Here is a 22,658-nt window from a genome sequence, read left to right as displayed (position 1 = left end):
ATGTTCATTTTGCTTATTGTAGTTTTTTTTCTGATTTATGTCCAATGTGAACATGCATTTATGTGCTGCATGTATACCAACTTAAATTAAGCTCAAATTTTGTGTTTTTTCTTTGTTATACATCTTTGCAAAGTCCAAAAACACTATATCTACAGCCGACTCTCTGTCCCGGCTTCTCATCGCCTCTTCATAAAAACTAATCAGATCAGTCTGACAATTTCTGTCCTTAGTAAAACCGATGACTTATATTATTATCTAGCACATACTCCTGTGTATAGTCCTTTATAAGCACCAATAATATTTTGCCCACAATAGATGATAAACTTACCAGTCTAAAAAGACCTGGAGCCCTTTTAGAAAACGGCGACCACATCAGCTTTTCGCCACAGTACCCGTCTCTAGATTATGTACAACTGAGCTAAGTTCCCTGAGAACACTTGGATGCAGCCCATCTGGTCCTGGGGCCTTGTTCACACTGATTTTAAAAAACTTAGCTTGGATCATAACAACCTAGTATATTAGATGACACATTAGGAGCAGTGGGATCGGGAACATCCACCAATCTCTCTTCTTCAGTATATACAGAGGTGAAGAACCCATTCAGTAATCCTCCCTTCTCTTGACCCTCATTGACCAACTCCCCCATTATTTGAAGGATTGATGGGTCGGGAGCCTGATGAAGGCCTCCATACCTGCCAGGGTGGTACTCTTATAAAGGCCAGCTTGTGAACAGTGTGATTTTTTCTACTAAATACTGCAATATCATGTTGTTACAGTACATAGTATAAGTGATTGGAAAAGCACAGGTTTAAGTTTCATAGGGCGACTAAACAATTAAGTGAAAAAAAAAATATTCTTAAAAATAAAGAAATTAAAATTCCCTCATCCTCCACCGGCCGCCTAATTCATCAAAAGTTATGACTATTGCCAAAAATGTCGCTTCAGTCACTGACTGGAGAAATATTTCTAGCGAGGAGCACGGAGGCTCACGTGCCAGCCGCATGTGAACAAAGACCAAGAGCGGCCACCAAGCGTAAGAAAAGAAAATAATCAAAGAGGTTAATTTTTGGATTTAGCATATGACTGTAGATGGGAGAAGATCATGGATGGCGCAGTGTTAGGGCCCTCCCGTCTGCATAGCGGTGTCACGTTTACCGGAAGCGCTGTAGTTGCGGCTGGAGTTCTGGTTGGCGAGTTTCTTAAACTCCATGAGTTCAGCGTGATCCTTCTCATAAGTCCTCTTCAAGTTCTCCACATACTGCATCATCACCTCCGTGGCCCGAGACATGCGCTTCTCCTGGACAACAAAGTGCACAATTTCTGAGCAGATTCATTTGTGGAGCAGAAAAAGATGAGCAGAATTATTAGGCCGATCACAGCCCAAAATACAGGACCAAAATTCAGTTAGTAGCCAATCAATGCAAACACAGGCGTGAGTCCTACAGACCTGCCGCACGGCTCCAACCATCTCCGCCCGGCTGGACAGTCTGGTGATCAGACGGTGAAGGACAGAGATGTCCTCTAGTAACTTCTGATAAGCTTCACGGTGCTCACTGTTCTGCCACAAGGACGCAGAAGCCTGGAAGAAGAAAAGAGAGAGGCCCAATGGGACAGACATTACATTACATATCCTGTACTGATCCTGAGTTACATCCTGTATTATACTCCAGAGCTGCACTCACTATTCTGCTGGTGGAGTCACTGTGTACATACATTACATTACTTATCCTGTACTGATCCTGAGTTACATCCTGTATTATACTCCAGAGCTGCACTCACTATTCTGCTGGTGCAGTCACTGTGTACAGACATTACATTACTGATCCTGTACTGATCCTGAGTTACATCCTGTATTATACTCCAGAGCTGCACTCACTATTCTGCTGGTGCAGTCACTGTTTACAGACATTACATTACTGATCCTGTACTGATCCTGAGTTACATCCTGTATTATACTCCAGAGCTGCACTCACTATTCTGCTGGTGCAGTCGCTGTGTACATACATTACATTACTGATCCTGTACTGATCCTGAGTTACATTCTGTATTATACTCCAGAGCTGCACTCACTATTCTGCTGGTGCAGTCACTGTGTACATACATTACATAATCTAGATTGTGAGCCCCGATGGGGACAGCAGCAATAATGTATGTAAAGCGCTGCGGAATATGTTAGCGCTATATAAAAATAAAGATTATTATTATTATTATTACTTATCCTGTACTGATCCTAAGTTACATCCTGTATTATACTCCAGAGCTGCACTCACTATTCTGCTGGTGCAGTCACTGTGTACATACATTACATTACTGATCTTGTACTGATCCTGAGTTACATCCTGTATTATACTCCAGAGCTGCACTCACTATTCTGCTGGTGGAGTCACTGTGTACATACATTACATTACATATCCTGTACTGATCCTGAGTTACATCCTGTATTATACTCCAGAGCTGCATTCACTATTCTGCTGGTGGAGTCACTGTGTACATACATTACTAATCCTGCACTGAACCAGAGTTACATCCTGTATTATACTCCAGAGCTGCACTCACTATTCTGCTGGTGCAGTCACTGTGTACATACATTACATTACTGATCCTGTACTGATCCTGAGTTACATCCTGTATTATACTCCAGAGCTGCACTCACTATTCTACTGGTGGAGTCACTGTGTACATACATTACATTACTTATCCTGTACTGATCCGGAGCTACATCCTGTATTATACTCCAGAGCTGCACTCACTATTCTGCTGGTGCAATCACTGTGTACCTACATTACATTACTGATCCTGTACTGATCCTGAGTTACATCCTGTATTATACTCCAAGGCTGCACTCACTATTCTGCTGGAGCAGTCACTGTGAACATACATTATATTACTGATCCTGTACTGATCTTGAGTTACATCCTGTTTTATACTCCAGAGCTGCACTCACTATTCTGCTGGTGCAGTCACTGTGAACATACATTACATTACTGATCCTGTACTGATCCTGAGTTACTTCCTGTATTATACTCCAGAGCTGCACTCACCATTCTGCTGGTGGAGTCACTGTGTACATACGTTACATTACTGATCCTGAGTTACATCCTGTATTATACTCCAGAGCTGCACTCACTATTCTGCTGGTGCAGTCACTGCGTACATACATTACATTACTGATCCTGAGTTACATCCTGTATTATACTCCAGAGCTGCACTCACTATTCTGCTGGTGCAGTCACTGCGTACATACATTACATTACTGATCCTGAGTTACTTCCTGTATTATACTCCAGAGCTGCACTCACTATTCTGCTGGTGCAGTCACTGTGTACATACGTTACATTACTGATCCTGAGTTACATCCTGTATTATACTCCAGAGCTGTACTCACTATTCTGCTGGTGCAGTCACTGTGTACATACATTACTTATCCTGTACTGATCCTGAGTTACATCCTGTATTATACTCCAGAGCTGTACTCACTATTCTGCTGGTGCAGTCACTGTGTACATACATTACATTACTGATCCTGAGTTACATCCTGTATTATACTCCAGAGCTGCACTCACTATTCTGCTGGTGCAGTCACTGTGTACATACATTACATTACTGATCCTGAGTTACATCCTCTATTGTACTCCAGAGCTGCACTCATTATTCTGCTGGTGCAGTCACTGTGTACACACATTACATTACTTATATTGTACTGATCCTGAGTTACATCCTGTATTATACTCCAGAGCTGCACTCACTATTCTGCTGGTGCAGTCACTGTGTACATACATTACATTACTGATCCCGAGTTACATCCTGTATTATACTCCAGAGCTGCACTCACTATTCTGCTGGTGCAGTCACTGTGTACATACATTACATTACTGATCCAGTACTGATCCCGAGTTACATCCTGTATTATACTCCAGAGCTGCACTCACTATTCTGCTGGTGCAGTCACTGTGTACATACATTACATTACTGATCCTGCACTGATCCTGAGTTACATCCTGTATTACACTCCAGAGCTGCACTCACTATTCTGCTGGTGCAGTCACTGTGTACATACATTACATTACTGATCCTGAGTTACATCCTGTATTATACTCCAGAGCTGCACTCACTATTGCTGGTGCAGTCACTGTGTACATACATTACATTACTGATCCTGTACTGATCCTGAGTTACATCCTGTATTATACTCCAGAGCTGCACTCACTATTCTGCTGGTGCAGTCACTGTGTACATACATTACATTACTGATCCTGAGTTACATCCTGTATTATACCCCAGAGCTGCACTCACTATTCTGCTGGTGCAGTCACTGTGTACATACATTACATTACTGATCCTGAGTTACATCCTGTATTATACTCCAGAGCTGCACTCACTATTGCTGGTGCAGTCACTGTGTACATACATTACATTACTGATCCTGTACTGATCCTGAGTTACATCCTGTATTATACTCCAGAGCTGCACTCACTATTCTGCTGGTGCAGTCACTGTGTACATACATTACATTACTGATCCTGAGTTACATCCTGTATTATACCCCAGAGCTGCACTCACTATTCTGCTGGTGCAGTCACTGTGTACATACATTACATTACTGATCCTGTACTGATCCCGAGTTACATCCTGTATTGTACTCCAGAGCTGCACTCACTATTCTGCTGGTGCAGTCACTGTGTACATACATTACATTACTGATCCTGCACTGATCCTGAGTTACATCCTGTATTACACTCCAGAGCTGCACTCACTATTCTGCTGGTGCAGTCACTGTGTACATACATTACATTACTGATCCCGAGTTACATCCTGTATTATACTCCAGAGCTGCACTCACTATTGCTGGTGCAGTCACTGTGTACATACATTACATTACTGATCCTGTAGTGATCCTGAGTTACATCCTGTATTATACACCAGAGCTGCACTCACTATTCTGCTGGTGCAGTCACTGTGTACATACATTACATTACTGATCCTGCACTGATCCTGAGTTACATCCTGTATTATACCCCAGAGCTGCAATCACTATTCTGCTGGTGCAGTCACTGTGTACATACATTACATTACTGATCCTGTACTGATCCTGAGTTACATCCTGTATTATACTCCAGAGCTGCACTCACTATTCTGCTGGTGCAGTCACTCTGCACATACATTACATTACTGATCCTGAGTTACATCCTGTATTATACTCCAGAGCTGCACTCACTATTCTGCTGGTGCAGTCACTGTGTACATACATTACATTACTGATCCTGAGTTACATCCTGTATTATACCCCAGAGCTGCAATCACTATTCTGCTGGTGCAGTCACTGTGTACATACATTACATTACTGATCCTGTACTGATCCTGAGTTACATCCTGTATTATACTCCAGAGCTGCACTCACTATTCTGCTGGTGCAGTCACTGTGCACATACATTACATTACTGATCCTGAGTTACATCCTGTATTTTTCACTGCGGCTACTTAAAATTTTACTGTCACTCCCTGCTCTGCAGAAATCAGCGCTCATTATCATCACCGGAGAATTGTGAGTTCAGCTCTAGATGTGACTGGATGGGCTGTTACTCTGTGTTCTGTGTAGGTAACAGGTATAACATTGTGAAGTTCAGCAGCGTCTTCGTATATGTCGCAGTGCGATGGCTGCACCCGGTAATTATTCTACCGCCATCTCACCATAACAGCCGCCTTGAAGTTCTCCAATTCCTTTTCGTTATTTTCCTCGGTCAGGTTTCGCTCCCTCTCTGACTGATTCAGCCGGGATTCCAGCGTGTAGCTGTCATTCCGAAACGCCAGGGAAAGCTGGACGAACACGTTCTGTGGAAGCGCAGACATTCACCAAATATTATATTTGGCTGGAACAAAGGGAGACTGGAGACAATCATGAGAGTGGAGCGTTCCCCGCCGGGAGGACAGAAGACTGAGGCCAGAGAGTTATATAATGAGCCAACTGTTACATAATAACCGCCATACTAAGCCTCCGATATTCCTACATCACATGACACAATCGTATGGATAAAACAGCCACAAATAAGTAACATTTCCCCCAAATCTCCCCTCATTAAATAACATTTGTCAACTACTTGTATTTGGGGCTAAAAATCATTGTTACAATTGGGTTTTGTTACAAATTCTGCACCATTTTGCTTTTCCAGGCTCTTTGTTGCACATTCAACTTTGATGTGGTCATAAATCAGCCGAGAGGAGCTCAGAAAAAGAAAAAAAAGAGTTACCAACTCCCCATCAGAATGTCATAGTGAGCTCACTGACGGATTCTCAGTTAACTCTTTCTGCAGTCAACAATTAACATTGCAACATAAAGGCTAGAGAAGGCAAGAGGTGGAAAATATTTCATGATATCCAATGCCTGAAGACAGCTGCTATAGGGGTTAATGAGCCCCTGTTCTTTTGATACGTGGCGGTCCTAGGGGTCTCCATTATATGTGCCCATTGTGGGCACTCAGTGGTGATGACATATTGTTGTGACGTGCCTTGATGTTTGTGCAGCTCATTGCAGAACAGTACGGAGATAATATTGGAAATACTCATATTTTACTATATTTGGACAGAATATTATTTCCCCCAGAAAACCCTTTAATCCGGATATGTTTGTCGTGTTCCCGCAAACCTTGTGACTGCGCACAGGACTCACCTCGACTTCCTTCTCTGTCAGCGGAGGGGCGCTGAAAGGAGAAAAGTATATATTATATATGACGTTACAGGAACATAAACAGCAGATACACGAACAGGAAACCAAAGCTGATAGGAGGCACGAGGCACCGGGAAGCCGACTACCGCAGGCCAAACAGGGAGGCGCTGGTCACATCTCATCCACTATATGTCTCCTACGCTGCTCCCGTGTGACAAACTCCAGAGCTTACCACATATCCATAGCCAAGGAGAAGAAGCCAGCTACTTCCTCGTGTCCCTGTATTATTCTCCAAAGCTGCACTCACTGTAATACATCATATACTACAGGATAAGTACACAGTGACTCCACCGGCAAAATACTGAGCGCAGCTCTGGAGTATAATACAGGATGTAATTCAGGATCAGTACAGGATCAGTAATGTAATGTATGTACACAGTGACTGCACCAGCAGAATAATGAGTGCAGCTCTGGAGTATAATACAGGATGTAACTCAGGATCAGTACAGGATCAGTAGTGTATGTACACAGTGACTGCACCAGCAGAATAGTGAGTGCAGCTCTGGAGTAGAATACAGGTTGTAACTCAGGATCAGTAATGTAATGTATGTACACAGTGACTGCACCAGCAGAATAGTGAGTGCCGCTCTGGAGTATAATACAGGATGTAACTCAGGATCAGTACAGGATCAGTAATGTAATGTATGTACACAGTAACTGCACCAGCAGAATAGTGAGAGCAGCTCTGGAGTATAATACAGGATGTAACTCATGATCAGTGCAGGATCAGTAATGTAATGTATGTACACAGTGACTGTACCAGCAGAATAGTGAGTGCAGCTCTGGGGTATAATACAGGATGTAACTCATGGTCAGTGCAGGATCAGTAATGTAATGTATGTACACAGTGACTGCACCAGCAGAATAGTGAATGCAGCTCTGGAGTATAATACAGGATGTAACTCAGGATCAGTACAGGATCAGTAATGTAATGTCTGTACACAGTGTCTGCACCAGCAGAATAGTGAGTGCAGCTCTGGAGTATAATACAGGATGTAACTCAGGATCAGTAATGTAATGTACGTACACAGTGACTGCACCAGCAGAATAGTGAGTGCAGCTCTGGAGTATAATACAGGATGTAACTCAGGATCAGTAATGTAATGTATGTACACAGTGACTGCACCAGCAGAATAGTGAGTGCAGCTCTGGAGTATAATACAGGAGGTAACTCAGGATCAGTACAGGATCAGTAATGTAATGTATGTGCACAGTGACTGCACCAGCAGAATAGTGAGCGCAGCTCTGGAGTATAATACAGGATGTAACTCAGGATCAGTACAGGATCAGTAATGTAATGTCTGTACACAGTGACTGCACCAGCAGAATAGTGAGTGCAGCTCTGGAGTATAATACAGGATGTAACTCAGGATCAGTACAGGATCAGTAATGTAATGTATGTACACAGTGACTGCACCAGCAGAAAAGTGAGTGCAGCTCTGGAGTATAATACAGGATGTAACTCAGGATCAGTAATGTAATGTATGTACACAGTGACTGCAGCAGCAGAATAGTGAGTGCAGCTCTGGAGTATAATACAGGATGTAACTCAGGATCAGTACAGGATCAGTAATGTAATGTATGTACACAGTGACTGCACCAGCAGAATAGTGAGTGCAGCTCTGGGGTATAATACAGGATGTAACTCAGGATCAGTACAGGATCAGTAATGTAATGTATGTACACAGTGACTGCACCAGCAGAATAGTGAGTGCAGCTCTGGAGTATAATACAGAATGTAACTCAGGATCAGTACAGGATAAGTAATGTAATGTATGTACACAGTGACTGCACCAGCAGAATAGTGAGTGCAGCTCTGGGGTATAATACAGGATGTAACTCAGGATCAGTACAGGATCAGTAATGTAATGTATGTACACAGTGACTCCACCAGCAGAATAGTGAGTGTTGCTCTGGAGTATAATACAGGATGTAACTCAGGATTAGTAATGTAATGTATGTACACAGTGACTCCACCAGCAGAATAGTGAGTGCAGCTCTGGAGTATAATACAGGATGTAACTCAGGATCAGTAATGTAATGTATGTACACAGTGACTGCACCAGCAGAATAGTGAGTGCAGCTCTGGAGTATAATACAGGATGTAACTGAGGATCAGTACAGGATCAGTAATGTAATGTATGTACACAGTGACCACACCAGCAGAATAGGGAGTGCAGCTCTGGAGTATAATACAGGATGTAACTCAGCATCAGTACAGGATCAGTAATGTAATGTGTGTACAGAGTGACTGCACCAGCAGAATAGTGAGTGCAGCTCTGGGATATATACAGCATGTAACTCAGGATCAGTACAGGATCAGTAATATAATGTATGTACACAGTGACTGCACCAGCAGAATAGTGAGTGCAGCTCTGGAGTATAATACAGGATGTAACTCAGGATCAGTACAGGATCAGTAATGTAATGTGTGTACACAGTGACTGCACCAGCAGAATAGTGAGTGCAGCTCTGGGATATATACAGCATGTAACTCAGGATCAGTACAGGATCAGTAATATAATGTATGTACACAGTGACTGCACCAGCAGAATAGGGAGTGCAGCTCTGGAGTATAATACAGGATGTAACTCAGGATCAGTACAGGATCAGTAATGTAATGTGTGTACACAGTGACTGCACCAGCAGAATAGTGAGTGCAGCTCTGGGATATATACAGCATGTAACTCAGGATCAGTACAGGATCAGTAATATAATGTATGTACACAGTGACCACACCAGCAGAATAGGGAGTGCAGCTCTGGAGTATAATACAGGATGTAACTCAGGATCAGTACAGGATCAGTAATGTAATGTGTGTACACAGTGACTGCACCAGCAGAATAGTGAGTGCAGCTCTGGGATATATACATCATGTAACTCAGGATCAGTACAGGATCAGTAATGTAATGTATGTACACAGTGACTCCACCAGCAGAATAGTGAGTGTAGCTCTGGAGTATAATACAGGATGTAACTCAGGATTAGTAATGTAATGTATGTACACAGTGACTCCACCAGCAGAATAGTGAGTGCAGCTCTGGAGTATAATACAGGATGTAACTCAGGATCAGTAATGTAATGTATGTACACAGTGACTGCACCAGCAGAATAGTGAGTGCAGCTCTGGAGTATAATACAGGATGTAACTGAGGATCAGTACAGGATCAGTAATGTAATGTATGTACACAGTGACCACACCAGCAGAATAGGGAGTGCAGCTCTGGAGTATAATACAGGATGTAACTCAGCATCAGTACAGGATCAGTAATGTAATGTGTGTACAGAGTGACTGCACCAGCAGAATAGTGAGTGCAGCTCTGGGATATATACAGCATGTAACTCAGGATCAGTACAGGATCAGTAATATAATGTATGTACACAGTGACTGCACCAGCAGAATAGTGAGTGCAGCTCTGGAGTATAATACAGGATGTAACTCAGGATCAGTACAGGATCAGTAATGTAATGTGTGTACACAGTGACTGCACCAGCAGAATAGTGAGTGCAGCTCTGGGATATATACAGCATGTAACTCAGGATCAGTACAGGATCAGTAATATAATGTATGTACACAGTGACTGCACCAGCAGAATAGGGAGTGCAGCTCTGGAGTATAATACAGGATGTAACTCAGGATCAGTACAGGATCAGTAATGTAATGTGTGTACACAGTGACTGCACCAGCAGAATAGTGAGTGCAGCTCTGGGATATATACAGCATGTAACTCAGGATCAGTACAGGATCAGTAATATAATGTATGTACACAGTGACCACACCAGCAGAATAGGGAGTGCAGCTCTGGAGTATAATACAGGATGTAACTCAGGATCAGTACAGGATCAGTAATGTAATGTGTGTACACAGTGACTGCACCAGCAGAATAGTGAGTGCAGCTCTGGGATATATACATCATGTAACTCAGGATCAGTACAGGATCAGTAATATAATGTATGTACACAGTGACTGCACCAGCAGAATAGTGAGTGCAGCTCTGGAGTATAATACAGGATGTAACTCAGGATCAGTACAGGATAAGTAATGTAATGTATGTACACAGTGACTGCACCAGTAGAATAGTGAGTGCAGCTCTGGAGTATAATACAGGATGTAACTCAGGATCAGTACAGGATAAGTAATGTAATGTATGTACACAGTGACAGCACCAGCAGAATAGTGAGTGCAGCTCTGAAGTATAATACAGGATGTAACTCAGGATCAGTACAGGATAAGTAATGTAATGTATGTACACAGTGACTACACCAGCAGAATAGTGAGTGCAGCTCTGGAGTATAATACAGGATGTAACTCATGATCAGTACAGGATCAGTAATGTAATGTATGTGCACAGTGACTGCACCAGCAGGATAGTGAGCGCAGCTCTGGGGTATAATACAGGAGGTAACTCAGGATCAGTACAGGATCAGTAATGTAATTTATGTACACAGTGACTCCACCAGCAGAATAGTGAGTGCAGCTCTGAAGTATAATACAGTTTGTGACTCAGGATCAGTGCAGGATAAGTAATGTAATGTATGTACACAGTGACTGCACCAGCAGAAAAGTGAGTGGAGCTCTGGAGTATAATACAGGATGTAACTCAGGATCAGTACAGGATCAGTAATGTAATGTATGTACACAGTGACTGCACCAGCAGAATAGTGAGCGCAGCTCTGCAGTATAATGCATGATGTAACTCAGGATCAGTAATGTAATGTATGTACACAGTGACTGCACCAGCAGAATAGTGAGTGCAGCTCTGGAGTATAATACAGGATGTAACTCAGGATCAGTAATGTAATGTATGTACACAGTGACTGCACAAGCAGAATAGTGAGTGCAGCTCTGGAGTATAATACAGGATAGACATCAATTACAACATAACAGTAGAATTTTGCAGGTATAATCTCAGACATTCCTTTTCATGACTGGTCAGTACAAAATAAGATATACAATTAGAACACCAATAATACACCAGACACTTGGGTAGTTGTTGTACATTGCCATACCAGTCGGCACAAACGATTTCCTGTATCTTTCATCAGCATGACTGGTGAACTTTGACTTTGCTGGTGACTTCGTCTGACCAGGTCTTACAGAGATTAAAGAGGGAGACCACCACTTACAAAGCAACTGTCTTTTATTGAAGAACAACTTTGTCTGAAGACGATAGGGGTATGTGCACACGATGTCTCCGTGCCTGCAGCCCTGATGCTGCAGAGAAGCCGCCGGCAGCTCCCGCTCAATATGCTAATGAGTGGAGGCTTTTTTTTTCCCACATGTGGACTTTCCTCATAGAGATTAGGGCTATGGCGATAGCCCGCATGCGGACCCGCAGGAGGAATTGACATGCTGCGGTCTGGAAAGACGCGCAGCATGTCAGTTTCCGCAGACGCATAGTGGGCATGGAATTTCTACAAATCCCATCCACTAGGCTGTAGCGTCTGGCCGCTGCCGATTGGACGCAGCACAAGTGCGCTGCGTCCACTCCGCAGCAAATACTGATCGTGTGCACATACCCTAGGTCTGCTCCTGCTGCAGGCTGGGCCCTATCTCATCTCCTGACAGGAAACTGCCTCTATCCCTTCACTTTAGCCCCTCCCACTCTGGGCTAGTCCCAATCATTAACTCTAACTCTCCCTACTGTCGGGCAAAATACAAGACCGTCACTAATAACACATGTCACAATATACATTACAACAACCCATCTGTCTTCAAGGGGGAATGTGGGCAGCATGTCCACCTCCTTACATATAAGTTGATGAATCCTTTCTGTATTTTCCGTATAGGTCACTGCCCCCAGTAACTAAACTGTTGTGAAGAATATTCTGGATTGTACCTGCTTGCGAGGGCTTTATGAACACGAAGTTTCCTCAATAAGATGTCAGGGATATTGGGCATCACATCGGATTCAGGTTCCCCTTTCTCCTCATCTTCATCATCAGCAGACAGAGACTGGACAGGAGAAGAGCCTGGAATACCATGGGTTCAATAATGCCATTATTCACAATTTCCATTTATCTGCATCCCACATGCTACAAACATGAGAATCAGAGGCAAAATCCCGGGAAGGTTCCTCTATAAAGTAACCTGCCCCCCAGCAGCGCGGTACCCCAACATATCCCATAAATACATGAGGAGAGAACCTGCTGCCTCCATGGAGCCCGAGTCCATCCCTTCAAAAACCCCAGAAGAAGAAAACAAGTGTAAAACTTTTAGACCTAATTACAGGATGTGAATAAGACATCTATCAACAGCTCTGGTTTCTTATCATTGGGGAACAGAGAGGGAGACTCCATGATGGAAATGTCACACATCAAGGCCACATATATAAAATATCATGTAATACAGCAATATAGTCACATAAACAATCCTCCTACTTCAGAATCATATGATTGTAAATAGGAGCAGTATTATAGTAGTTATATTCTTGTACATAGGGTCAGTATTATAGTAGTTATATTCTTGTACATAGAGGGCAGTATTATAGTAGTTGTATTCTTGTACATAGGGGGCAGTATTATAGTAGTTATATTCTTGTACATAGGGGCAGTATTATAGTAGTTATATTCTTGTACATAGAGGGCAGTATTATAGTAGTTGTATTCTTGTATATAGGGGGCAGTATTATAGTAGTTATATTCTTGTACATAGGGTCAGTATTATAGTAGTTATATTCTTGTACATAGAGGGCAGTATTATAGTAGTTGTATTCTTGTACATAGGGGGCAGTATTATAGTAGTTATATTCTTGTACATAGGGGGCAGTATTATAGTAGTTATATTCTTGTACATAGGAGGCAGTATTATAGTAGTTATATTCTTGTACATAGGAGCAGTATTATAGTAGTTATATTCTTGTACATGGGGGGCAGTATTATAGTAGTTATATTCTTGTACATAGGGGGCAGTATTATAGTAGTTATATTCTTGTACATAGGGGGCAGTGTTATAGTAGTTATATTCTTGTACATAGGGGGCAGTGTTATAGCAGTTATATTCTTGTACATAGGAGGCAGTATTATAGTAGTTGTATTCTTGTACATAGGGGGCAGTATTATAGTAGTTATATTCTTGTACATAGGGAGCAGTATTATAGTAGTTATATTCTTGTACATAGGGGGCAGTGTTATAGTAGTTATATTCTTGTACATAGGGGGCGGTATTATAGTAGTTATGTTCTTGTACATAGGAGCAGTATTATAGTAGTTATATTCTTGTACATAGGGAGCAGTATTATAGTAGTTATATTCTTGTACATAGGGGAAGTATTATAGTAGTTATATTCTTGTACTTAGGAGCAGTATTATAGTAGTTACACTCCTGTACATAGGGAGCAGTATTATAGTAGTTATATTCTTATATATAGGTAACAGCATTATAGTAGTTATATTCCTGTACATAGGGGGCAGTATTATAGTAGTTATATTCTTGTACATAGAGGCAGTATTAAAGTAGTTATATTCTTGTACATAGGGGCAGTATTATAGTAGTTATATTCTTGTACATAGGGGCAGTATTATAGTAGTTATATTCTTGCACATAGGGGACAGTATTATAGTAGTTATATTCTTGTACAAAGGGAGCAGTATTATAGCAGTTATATTCTTGTACATAGGAGCAGTATTATAGTAGTTATATTCTTGTACATAGGGGCAGTATTATAGTAGTTACACTCCTGTACATAGGGGGCAGTATTATAGTATTTATATTCTTGTATATAGGGGGTAGTATTATAGTAGTTATATTCTTGTACATAGGGGCAGTATTATAGTAGTTATATTCTTGTACACAGGGGCAGTATTATAGTAGTTATATTCTTGTACATAGGGAGCAGTATTATAGTAGTCATATTCTTGTACATATGAGCAGTATTATAGTAGTTATATTCTTGTATATAGGGGGCAGTATTATAGTAGTTATATTCTTGTACATAGGAGCAGTATTATAGTAGCTATATTCTTGTACATAGGGGCAGTATTATAGTAGTTACACTCCTGTACATAGGGGGCAGTATTATAGTATTTATATTCTTGTATATAGGGGGCAGTATTATAGTAGTTATATTCTTGTACCTAGGGGCAGTATTATAGTAGTTATATTCTTGTACATAGGGGCAGTATTATAGTAGTTATATTCTTGTACATAGGGAGCAGTATTATAGTAGTTATATTCTTGTACATATGAGCAGTATTATAGTAGTTATATTCTTGTACATAGGGGCAGTATTATAGTAGTTATATTCTTGTACATAGGAGCAGTATTATAGTAGTTATATTCTTGTACTTAGGGGCAGTATTATAGTAGTTATATTCTTGTACATAGGGGGCAGTATTATAGTAGTTATATTCCTGTACATAGAGGGCAGTATTATAGTAGTTATATTCTTGTGCATAGGGGGCAGTATTATAGTAGTTACACTCCTGTACATAGGGGGCAGTATTATAGAAGTTATAGTCTTGTACATAGGGAGCAGTATTATAGTAGCTATATTCTTGCACATAGGGGGCAGTATTATAGTAGTTATATTCTTGTACGTAGGGGGCAGCATTACAGTATTATAGTAGTTATATTCTTGTACATAGCGGCAGTATTATAGTAGCTATATTCTTGTACATAGGAGCAGTATTATAGTAGTTATATTCTTGTACATAGCGGCAGTATTATAGTAGTTATATTCTTCTACATAGCGGCAGTATTATAGTAGTTATATTCTTCTACATAGGAGCAGTATTGTAGTAGTTATATTCTTGTACATAGGGGCAGTATTATAGCAGTTATATTCTTGTACGTAGGGGGCAGTATTATAGTAGTTATATTCTTGTACATAGGGGACAGTATTATCGTAGTTATATTCTTGTACATAGGGGCAGTATTATAGTAGTTATATTCTTGTACATAGCGGCAGTATTATAGTAGTTATATTCTTGTACATAGCGGCAGTATTATAGTAGTTATATTCTTCTACATAGCGGCAGTATTATAGTAGTTATATTCTTGTACATAGGAGCAGCATTATAGTAGTTATATTCTTGTACATAGGGGCAGTATTATAGTAGTTATATTCTTGTACATAAGGGGCAGTATTATAGTAGTTATATTCTTGTACATAGGGGCAGTATTATAGTAGTTATATTCTTGTACATAGGGGGCAGTATTATAGTAGTTATATTCTTGTACATAGGGGGCAGTATTATAGTAGCTATATTCTTGTACATAGGGAGCAGTATTATAGTAGTTATATTCTTGTACATAGGGGCAGTATTATAGTAGTTATATTTTTGTACATAGGAGGCAGTATTATAGTAGTTATATTCTTGTACATAAGGGCAGTATTATAGTAGTTATATTCTTGTATATAGGGGGAAGTATTATAGTAGTTATATTCTTGTACATAGGAGCAGTATTATAGTAGTTATATTCTTGTACATAGGAGCAGTATTATAGCAGTTATATTCTTGTACATAGGAGCTGTATTATAGTAGTTATAATCTTGTACATAGGGGCAGTATTATAGTAGATATATTCTTGTACATAGGAGGCAGTATTATAGTAGTTATATTCTTGTACATAGGGGGCAGTATTATAGTAGTTATATTCTTGTATATAGGGAGCAGTATTATAGTAGTTATATTCTTGTACATAGGAGCAGTATTATAGTAGTTATATTCTTGTACATAGGGGCGGTATTACAGTAGTTATATTCTTATATATAGGGGGCAGTATTATAGTAGTTATATTCTTGTACATAGGGGCAGTATTATAGTAGTTATATTCTTGTACATAGGAGCAGTATTATAGTAGTTATATTCTTATATATAGGGGGCAGTATTATAGTAGTTATATTCTTGTACATAGGAGCAGTATTATAGTAGTTATATTCTTATATATAGGGGGCAGTATTATAGTAGTTATATTCTTGTACATAGGGGCAGTATTATAGTAGTTATATTCTTGTACATAGGAGCGGTATTATAGTAGATATATTCTTGTACATAGGAGGCAGTATTATAGTAGTTATATTCTTGTACATAGGGGGCAGTATTATAGTAGTTATATTCTTGTATATAGGGAGCAGTATTATAGTAGTTATATTCTTGTACATAGGGAGCAGTATTATAGTAGTTATATTCTTGTACATAGGAGCAGTATTATAATAGTTATATTATTGTACATAGGGGCAGTATTATAGCAGTTATATTCTTGTACGTAGGGGGCAGTATTATAGTAGTTATATTTTTGTACATAGGGGACAGTATTATTGTAGTTATATTCTTGTACATAGGGGCAGTATTATAGTAGTTATATTCTTGTTCATAGAGGACAGTATTATAGTAGTTATATTCTTGTACATAGGGGCAGTATTATAGTAGTTATATTCTTGTTCATAGGGGACAGTATTATAGTAGTTATATTCTTGTATATAGTGTAGGGATTGTACTCACTCAGGTGCGATGATAAACAAACAGGAGGCATGTTCCTTTAAATGTCCATAATGGTTTATTAACTTCATAAACCGTTCAAAAGAAAAATGAAAGCAAACAGCCTTTAGTGCAGGGAAAAGGAAAGAAAATTGTCCTTTTAGCAGAATCTCTGGATAGCCAGCGCTGTGGTCACACAAGCTTCTGTAGCGTCCAGTATCCTGGCTTGGTCTGGAGACAAAACACACAGGAGGCCTTCTCCCTCCAAACACACAGGAGGCCTTCTCCCTCCAAACACACAGACCATGTGCTAAACAACAGCCTCCATTAAATAGGCTGTTAACCACACCCAGAGGTGAGGGATGTGGGTAGCTAGACCCGCTCAACTCTTCACAGCTACCCATAACCCGGTCCCAGGTGCAACAAACAATCCTCTTAGTGCTTACATGCACTAGAGAAAATACTCCGGGTTACATCATAGATACCAGCCATCTCTGTGACACATACCTCCCATCGACATCGACTACACGACCATTAGCCACCTTGCATACCTCTCCCCTCTGCCTAAAGCCATGGGGCTTGGCACCTTCTACTACCAGACAGGGGATTCTCAAGAGGGCATCGGCATTACCATGTAGCTTCCCTGCTCTATGTTCTACATGGAAGTTGAAGTCCTGTAGGGGTAAAAACCAGCGGGTGACCCTAGCATTTTTTCCCTTTGTTTCCCTCATCCATCTGAGTGGGGCATGGTCGGATACCAATCTAAATTTTGGACCTAGCAGATGAAGATAGTATCGCAACGTGTCCACCGCCCACTTTATGGCCAAGCACTCCTTGTCTATGAGCAAATAATTTTTCTCGCAGGAGGACAGCTTCCTACACAGGTGGATGATAGGGTGCTCCTCCCTATGTATCTCCTGGGAAAGGACTGCTCCTAAACTGGCATCTGAGGCATCTGTCTGGAGTATAAACTCTTTCTTGAAGTCAGGGGCAACCAGTAACAGTTGCCTACACGCAGCCACTTTCATCTCTTGAAAGGCAGTCTCCACCTCTGCAGTCCTCTTGGCCATGGCTGATTTTGTCCCTTTAAGGAGGTCAGTTAGGGGTGCGGCCGTCATGGCGAAGTTTGGGATAAACCTCCTGTAGTATCCCACGATTCCCAGTAAGGCTCTAACTTCCCTTTTCGACAGCGGTCTCGGCCAAGTTTGGATTGTTTCCACTTTAGTAATTTGGGGTTTGATCTCGCCTCTACCCACTACATATCCAGGGTACTTGGCTTCTTTTTTCCCCATGGCACATTTCTTCGGGTTTATTGAAAACCCTCCTTCCTTAGAGCATCAAACACGACCTGAACCTTTTCCAGATGACTCTCTCAGTCTGGGCTGAAGATAACAATACTGTCCAGGTATGCCGTATTTCTTATGGGATGCAAGGATGCGATCCATGGCTCTCTGGTAGATTGCAGTAGCCCCCTGCAGTCCAAACAGCATACGGATATACTGGAAGTATCTGTCTGGCATAGAAAACGCAGTCTTCTCCTTGGCTCCCTGTGCCATGGGGATCTGCCAATATCACTTCATCAAATCCAAGGTGGTTATGTACCTTGCTGGCCCAAGCCTCTCGATCAGCTCATCAACACATGGCATGGGATATGCGTCGAATTTGAAGACCTCATTCAACTTCCGATAGTCGTTACAGAATCTCCACTCACCATCGGGCTTTGGGACCAAGACGATCGGGCTCGACCAACCGCTCTTGGATTCTTCAATGACACCGAGTTTCAACATACGAGCCACGTCTTTGGAGATCAACTCTCGTCAGGCCTCAGGTATCCGATAGGGCTTCAAGTTCACCCGCATATGTTGCTCCGTCAGAACCTCGTGTTCTATGACCCTTGTGCAGCCCGGCAATTCTGAGAACAGATCCCGGTTCTTCTGCAGTAACTCCCGACACTGCTGTTTCTGGGCCTTCGTTAGTGTTTCCGCTATTGTGACTCCTCCAACGTCACCTTCTGGCTTGCCCAGCAAGCATGGAGCTTCCACGGCCTCTCTGTTTTGCCATGGCTTGATTAGGTTGACATGGTATATCTGGTATGGCATATGTCTTCCCGGTTGATGAACCTTGTAGTTCACTTCACCAATTTTTTCCACCATCTCATACGGCCCTTGCCATTTGACCAAGAACTTACTCTCCACTGTAGGAATTAGCACAAGGACTCGGTCTCCCGGATTGAATTGCCTCACTCTGGCTGACCAGTTGTAGACAGTGGCCTGAGCTTCTTGTGCCTGGAGGAGATGGTCTTTTACGATGGGCATAACCTTTGCAATCCTCTCCTGCATCAGAGAGACGTGCTCGATGACGCTCCTGTGGGGCGTGACCTCGGCTTCCCAGGTTTTCTTTGCGACATCTAGGAGACCCCGCCGATGTCGGCCATACAGGGGTTCGAATGGCGAGAACCCCGTAGAGGCCTATGGAACCTCTAGGGTGGAGAACAACAGATACGGTAGGAGACAGTCCCAGTCTCTACCGTCCTTTTCTATGGCCTTCCTCAGCATAATCTTTAGAGTCTTGTTAAACCTTTCCACAAGGCCCTCTGTCTGAGGATGGTATACTGAAGTCCTCAGTTGGGAGATTTGCAGGACTATGCATAACTCCCTCATCACCTTACTCATAAAGGGAGCTTCCTGGTCGGTCAGGATCTCCTTTGGTAAGCCTGTTCTGGAAAAAACGTGGACCAACTCGCGAGCTATACTCTTTGCGGAGGAGTTTCTCAGTGGAATCGCTTCAGGACAGCGGGTGGCATAGTCCAGGATAACCAATGTATACTGATACTGACGAGCAGATTTAACCAGGGGACTGACCAAGTCCATAGCAATTCTCTCGAACGGCACTTCAATAATAGGCAAAGTTAAGAGGGTACTTCGAAAGTGAGAGGTGGGGGCAGTTAATTGGCATGTATGGCAAGACCTGCAATACTTTAATATTTTCCGGTGACATCCGGGCCTATAGAACCTTTGCATGATCTGTTCCTGCATTTTTTCCACTCCCAGATGTCCCCCCAAGACATGTGAATGGCCCTTGTCCAACACCTTCCGTCTATAGGGGCCCGGCACTATTAACTGCTCCTCATGCTCCTCCCTCACTTTCATGACCCGTTACAACAACTCCCCATTCATCATAAAATGTGGAAACCTTGTGTCAGCCCCTGGCTCCTGTGCCATCCCATTTATAACAGTGACATTATTAAAGACTTCCTTCAGAGTTAGGTCCTTATGTTGGGCAGACCCAAAATTCTCACTGTTCACCCCTAACTCCGGAATGTCAGACTCATGGGGCACGACCTCCTCATTCCCCACAAGAACAGAAAATGGAAACGAGTCTGGCTCTGGGTGTGGTGATAACTCCATCAGGGTTAACTGGTTTCTAATCCGAGACAGTGAACCCTGAACCCTTCCCCCACAGATCCCGAAATAAACAAAAGTCCCGGCCTATAATGATGGGGTGCAATAAGTCCTGAACGACGCAGACCTCGTGGGACTCAGTACCGTGGGGTGTTTCAATGTCCACTCTGGCCATGTGATAGTCCTTAGTATCACCATGAATGCACCGTATGCTGACTTTTTTCCCCGGAATCAGTTGGAGAGGAAGGGTGGCCTTCACAAGGGTCACCAGACTCCCGGAGTCTAGCAGTGCCGTTACCTTCCACCCGTTCACCTTCACAGGACACGCTTGAGGCCCCTCGCTGGGTGGACAGTTTACACTGTAGGCCGGATACGCATAATATGAACAACGGCGTCCTATACTGCAGTCCATCAGCTTGTGGGTCAGGGGACAACTGGCGGCTATATGGCCTGGGCCGTGGCACCTCCAGCAAACAACAACATCCGTAGGGACCTTGGGCACCACCTCCCCCGGCCCTTAGGACCTTGGATGCCCCAACCCCTTTTGGGCCTCTGCCTCCTGTTGGGACCCCCAGTATGCAGTGGGCTGCCTTCCCAAGGAAATTTCAACCCCCTAGTATCTCTCGACCAGTCCGACCAGTTCATCGGCATTCCGGGGATCACCCTGGGCAACGCAAGTCTGTCTGGGCCTCGGTAGGGAGTGCATAAACCTGTCCATTACCACTCGCTCTACCATCTGCGCAGGCATAGAGGACTCTGGCTGCAGCCACTTCTGGACCAAGTGCAACAGGTCAAACATTTGGAAGCGACGTAGTTTGTCCTGGTGATACGTCCAGCAATGAACCCGCTGCGCCCTGATAGCCATTTTCACCCTCAAGCGCGAGAGAATCTCAGTTTTTAGCTTGCCATACTCTTTGGTGTCCTGCAAAGCTAAATCATAGTACACCTTCTGGGGCTCTCCCGTCAAGTATGGTGCCAGTACCTCTGCCCACTGCTCTAGCAGAAGTTTTTCCCTCTCGGCGACCCTTTCAAACACCGTCAGGATGGCCTCAACGTCATCCCCCGGGGTCCTTTTCTGCAAAGCCCATCTTACCGACTTCCGGACGTGGGCGTCATCAGCCGGACTTGGGGTTGGGGCACTCGTCCTGCCCTGGATGGCGGGTGCCAGAAGCTGCAACTGCTGCCATTGTTTCTGCTGGTGCTGCTGGATCTGCTGTAACAACAGCCTGTTGGTCTCCTGCTGCTGCGACTGGACCAGGTGTTTCAGCAGGTCCTCCATTTTGTCTGGCGATGCTTGCTGGCTTGTGACAGATTTCACCCAGGACATGCAGTCTTTCCTGTAGCAGTCTCATGTCTCTGCTGGGAACACTGCCCACATTCTCCACCAATTGTAGGGATTGTACTCAATCAGGTGCGATGATAGACAAACAGGAGGCATGTTCCTTTGAATGTCCATAACGGTTTATTAGCTTCATCAACCATTCAAAATAAAAACGCAAACAAACAGCCTTTAGTGCAGGCAAAAACAAAGGAAATTGTCCCATTAGCAAAGTCTCTGGATAGCCAGCGCTGTGGTCACACAAGCTGCTGTAGCGTCCAGTATCCTGGCTTGGTCTGGAGACAACCACACACAGGAGGCCTTCTCCCTCCAAACACACAGACCATGTGCTAAACAACAGCCTCCATTAAATAGGCTGTTAACCTTGCTCCCCTACCCTGTCTATGCAACCTTTGTAATTTTTTGCAAGTTTTTAATGGATGAAAAATAAAGAAAGAATTATTTCACCAGACCGTGGAACAACTATTCCTTTTTTACTAGAGAAAATACTCTGGGTTACATCAAAGATACCAGACATCTCTGTGATACATACCCCCCATCGACTACACAACCATTAGCCACCTTACAATAGGGACAGTATTATAGTAGTTATAATCTTGTACATAGGGGGCAGTATTATAGTAGTTATATTCTTGTACATAGGGGCTGTATTATAGTAGTTATATTCTTGTACATAGGAGCAGTATTATAGTAGTTATATTCTTGTACATAGGGGGCAGTATTATAGTAGTTATATTCTTGTACGTAGGGGGCAGTATTATAGTAGTTATATTCT

The 22,658-nt window shown here is 42.5% G+C and overlaps 1 protein-coding gene across 5 annotated transcripts in view; it reads right to left on the bottom strand.

The window, feature by feature from the left end:
- The window catches only part of IRAG1 (inositol 1,4,5-triphosphate receptor associated 1), a 154,875-nt gene that overhangs the window by 12,504 nt on the left and 119,713 nt on the right, over positions 1-22,658 (bottom strand). For 4 of the 5 annotated variants that reach the window (XM_073658300.1, XM_073658301.1, XM_073658299.1 and 1 more), the window contains 5 exons: positions 12,562-12,694; positions 6,665-6,695; positions 5,689-5,829; positions 1,448-1,579; positions 1,156-1,297 (listed from right to left, as the gene is read on the bottom strand). In XM_073658300.1, coding sequence (XP_073514401.1) covers positions 1,156-1,297; positions 1,448-1,579; positions 5,689-5,829; positions 6,665-6,695; positions 12,562-12,694 — 579 coding nt within the window. The remainder of the gene's footprint in view (positions 1-1,155; positions 1,298-1,447; positions 1,580-5,688; positions 5,830-6,664; positions 6,696-12,561; positions 12,695-22,658) is intronic. The other variant, XM_073658303.1, reaches the window with a different exon arrangement.

This window comes from Phyllobates terribilis, unplaced genomic scaffold, assembly GCF_046119375.1.
Source record: "Phyllobates terribilis strain yellow unplaced genomic scaffold, ASM4611937v1 Scaffold_13__5_contigs__length_258822181, whole genome shotgun sequence".
Lineage (NCBI taxonomy): Eukaryota > Metazoa > Chordata > Amphibia > Anura > Dendrobatidae > Phyllobates > Phyllobates terribilis.
Note: the sequence above shows the minus strand (reverse complement) of the source record. Positions and strands in the feature narration are given on the sequence as shown.